The sequence below is a fragment of the Etheostoma cragini genome, chromosome 2 (assembly GCF_013103735.1).
Source record: "Etheostoma cragini isolate CJK2018 chromosome 2, CSU_Ecrag_1.0, whole genome shotgun sequence".
NCBI lineage: Eukaryota > Metazoa > Chordata > Actinopteri > Perciformes > Percidae > Etheostoma > Etheostoma cragini.
This window is the reverse complement of record NC_048408.1, coordinates 28,926,054-28,929,354: the sequence shown is the minus strand read 5'-3', so window position 1 is coordinate 28,929,354 and position 3,301 is coordinate 28,926,054. Positions and strand designations below refer to the sequence as shown.

At 48.7% G+C, this 3,301-nt stretch overlaps 1 protein-coding gene across 1 annotated transcript in view; it reads right to left on the bottom strand.

The window, feature by feature from the left end:
* Positions 1-77: 77 nt before the first annotated feature.
* The window catches only part of dla (deltaA), a 5,847-nt gene continuing 2,623 nt past the window's right edge, over positions 78-3,301 (bottom strand). The window contains exons 6-10 of the mRNA XM_034856468.1: positions 2,431-2,692; positions 2,036-2,252; positions 673-1,453; positions 395-503; positions 78-294 (exon numbers count right to left, since the gene is read on the bottom strand). Of these exons, the coding sequence (XP_034712359.1) occupies positions 289-294; positions 395-503; positions 673-1,453; positions 2,036-2,252; positions 2,431-2,692 (1,375 nt within the window). The 3' untranslated portion in view covers positions 78-288. The remainder of the gene's footprint in view (positions 295-394; positions 504-672; positions 1,454-2,035; positions 2,253-2,430; positions 2,693-3,301) is intronic.

Genomic DNA, 3,301 nt, shown 5'->3' with positions numbered 1-3,301 from the left:
CCCGATAGCAGAACAGAAAGCTAAGTGTCAGTTTACGTTTCAACTGTAAACTTGATTTTTTTTTTTTTTTTTTTAATTTTACCCCGCCAGTTCTTATCCCACAGGCCGCCGCTGCCTGCGCTTATTTTCCAGTAGAGAACCAGCTCACTCTGAATATCAGTTAAACGTCTCAGTATCAGCAGCAGTCTCAAGGCGGGACACCTCCCCCTAGGGTTAGAGCAGCATCTGAAGGAGTATAAAAACTCTCCCATAGAGCAGATAAGCAACGGGCAGCCCATTGGTGGCTCGTTACACCTGGAGATACACAAAAAGACGACGACAAAAGCAACACATTAGTGGTTGTTGGCCACATGACCACACAAAGGTAAACCAAAGTAGAACATGCCAAACTCACCTCAGTTGCAATTATACATTCGTCTTTTTCCTCTGACATCACAAACACAGATTTGTACTTGGTGTCCGCACATGCAGACATTTCTGGGGCTCTCTTTTCTGATGCATCGCTTCAGGAACGCAAGAAAAAAGGTCGTTAGTTTCATCATTCTGACGGTCTCAACGTTGCATTTAGATTAGATTAGCTTAAATTCAACTTTGGTGTCATTACACATGTGCAGGTACAATGCAACGAAATGCAGTTTTGAGAGACTGTCGGCTTTTTGGTTAGATATTTACCATTTTAAGCGTTTGCTGCGTTTCTCCTCGAACTCAAAGGAGTCCAGGGATTGGCACTTGTCTTGGCAGGCGGCCTCCAGCAGGGCCTCTTTGGCCGCCTGCTCGTGGTTGACCTCGTGTACGAGGTTGTAGTCCGCGGGTGGATGGCGACTCTTGTAGCTGCTCCTCTCCGGTGAAGATCCTTCGTCGGGATCGCTGCTGCAGAAGTCCATCTTCTTGTTGATGTTTTTGACGCCCGGCGTCGGCAACACGCTGACCGCCAGGTCCCTGTCACCGCGGTGACAGTTGTTAGTCAGGTTATTTATTGTCTCGACCTCGCCGACGGTTTCTATTTGACCGCCACGCTGGACTTTTGACCGGAAAAATCCAACAAGCACAGCGCACCCGGCCAGCAGCAGCAGCACCAGGGCCACGCCGGACCCCACCGCCATCCAGGGCACGTCTGACCCGCGGATCGCGGCGTGCTCCGGAAGCAAGAACTGGCAGTTTCTGCCGCCGTAGCCAGGGACGCAGGCGCAGACGTAGCGGCTGTTTCTCTCGTGGCAGGTGGCGCCGTTGTGGCAGGGGTTGTGTTCACAGCGGCTGATGGGGGAGCTGCAGTTGCGGCCGGTGTATCCCGGTGGGCAGGTGCAGGTGTAACCGTCCAGACCTTCCTGGCACGTCCCGCCATTTTGGCAAGGGTACAGGGAACACTCGTCCCCGGTGTGGTCACAGTTCATGCCGGTGAAACCCTCCGGGCACTGGCACAGGTACGAGTTGACGAGATCCACGCAGCGAGCACCTTAGAACAGATAAGGAGTGGCATAATGTTAGGTCTGAATGTGGTAGTGTGGGGGGGGGGGGATCACCAGAGGTCCCATGATGCCATATCATCGCAATATGTTCGTTATTATTGTGATCTATTGCCATTTGTAAACTTTTTCCCAATTTCAGATTGCGTCCCCAACTGAAATCCATCGTCAACATCTGTACCTTCTAAAAAAGTTGTGTTCATCTCACCTCAGCTTCATTGTTCCTTGTATTATTGTAGTGACAAAAAGTAAAAAAAATACGTTTTTAAGATTATTTTTGGGGCTTTTCTAGCTTTTATATCATAGGATAGCTAGGTGAGAAAGGGAAGACATGCAGCAAATCATCACAGGTCGGATTTGAACCCTGGACCTCTGCATCAAGGCCTAAACCTTGAAGTATAGTGCGCCTGCTCTACCCACTGTTCCAACCTGGCCACCTTGAGTGCAATTTATATATAACAAAGGATCGATACTCAGCGTTCATGGCTAGATACAGGAAAATATCACAATACTATGCTTTATCGATTTTAGCCCCGCCCCTAATGATTGACACTGAAGACTGTCTCTCTTACCGTTGGAGCAGGGGCCGGAGGTGCAGTGGTCGATCTTCTTCTCGCAGTTGAACCCTGCGTACCCTGTGGGGCACTGGCAGAAGTAGCCTCCGTCAGGGTTGTCGGCACAGCGGCCGCCGTTGGAGCAGGGCCCGTCGGCACACGTCATGGCACTCAGCTCGCAGTTGTTGCCATAGAAACCGTGAGGGCAAGTGCAGGTGTATGTGTTTTCCAAGTCCTGTGGTGGGGGAAATAGTAGAACAGACTCGAGATCAAGATCAAGATGCAGCTGCTACACACTGTAAACTGTTGTTATGTTGTTTAATAATATCTACATTTTCTACAAAGTCAAGAATGGGTAAAAACCCAATCCCAAAGTCTCTTCTCTTATTCAACCAACCGAAAAAAACACTTACGGCGCAGCTTCCTCCGTTGCGACAGGGGTTTCCAGCACATTCGTTGACCTGGATCTCACAGCTGGCCCCAGTGAAGCCGGGCCTGCAGGAACAGGTGTAGCTGCCCTGACCCGTGTTGCTACAAGTGGCTCCATTCATGCAGGGCTTGTGGTGAGTGCAGTAGTTGAGATCTGGAAAGACACAGCCGCACATGTGGATTAGCCGCAGCCCGACACATGGCAGGACAACAGCAGCAGCAGCAGTGGCAGAATGTCTTTTTGTCCTCTTGGCACACTTTTCTTTTTTTCTTCTTCCCCTGTGTTTTCTGTTTTGTTTCCCGGTCCCGCCCCCGCCCCCGCCTGCTCTTGCTCTTCATCTGGAAACAACTGCTGCTCTGTTGTTTCTTTAGCCCAGTGTTCATGCCTGTTATGTTGCTATCGTGATGTCTTATTTTGTTCCTCTCCCATCTCTCTCCTCTTTTACAAACGTTTAAATGGTTCCAATGATGAATGACTAGTGAGACGACAGACTGCAAAGATCCTCAGGCAAATCTTTGTAAAGCTTTACCTCAAGATCACTTAGTCCTCGATCCTCTAACACTCTCTTCCCAGGAAGCATTGCGCTATTTATTCACAATCGAGGTTGCCTGTTAATAGGCAAGGCACCTAGGAGAAATATTAGTCTCAATTTGGTTGAAAAGTCTAACTTGTGTTTGAACAGCATTTAAATTAACATGCTTCCAAATGTAGTTTGGACCTGCTTCTTATTAAAATATAACCATCTAATGTTACGTAACCTAGACTTAAGACTTTCAGTCTTTTGTCCAACAACTCACCCTATCAGTGCTCTCTGGTTCCTTTCCTCCCTGTATTTCTTCATCACTTGTTACCCC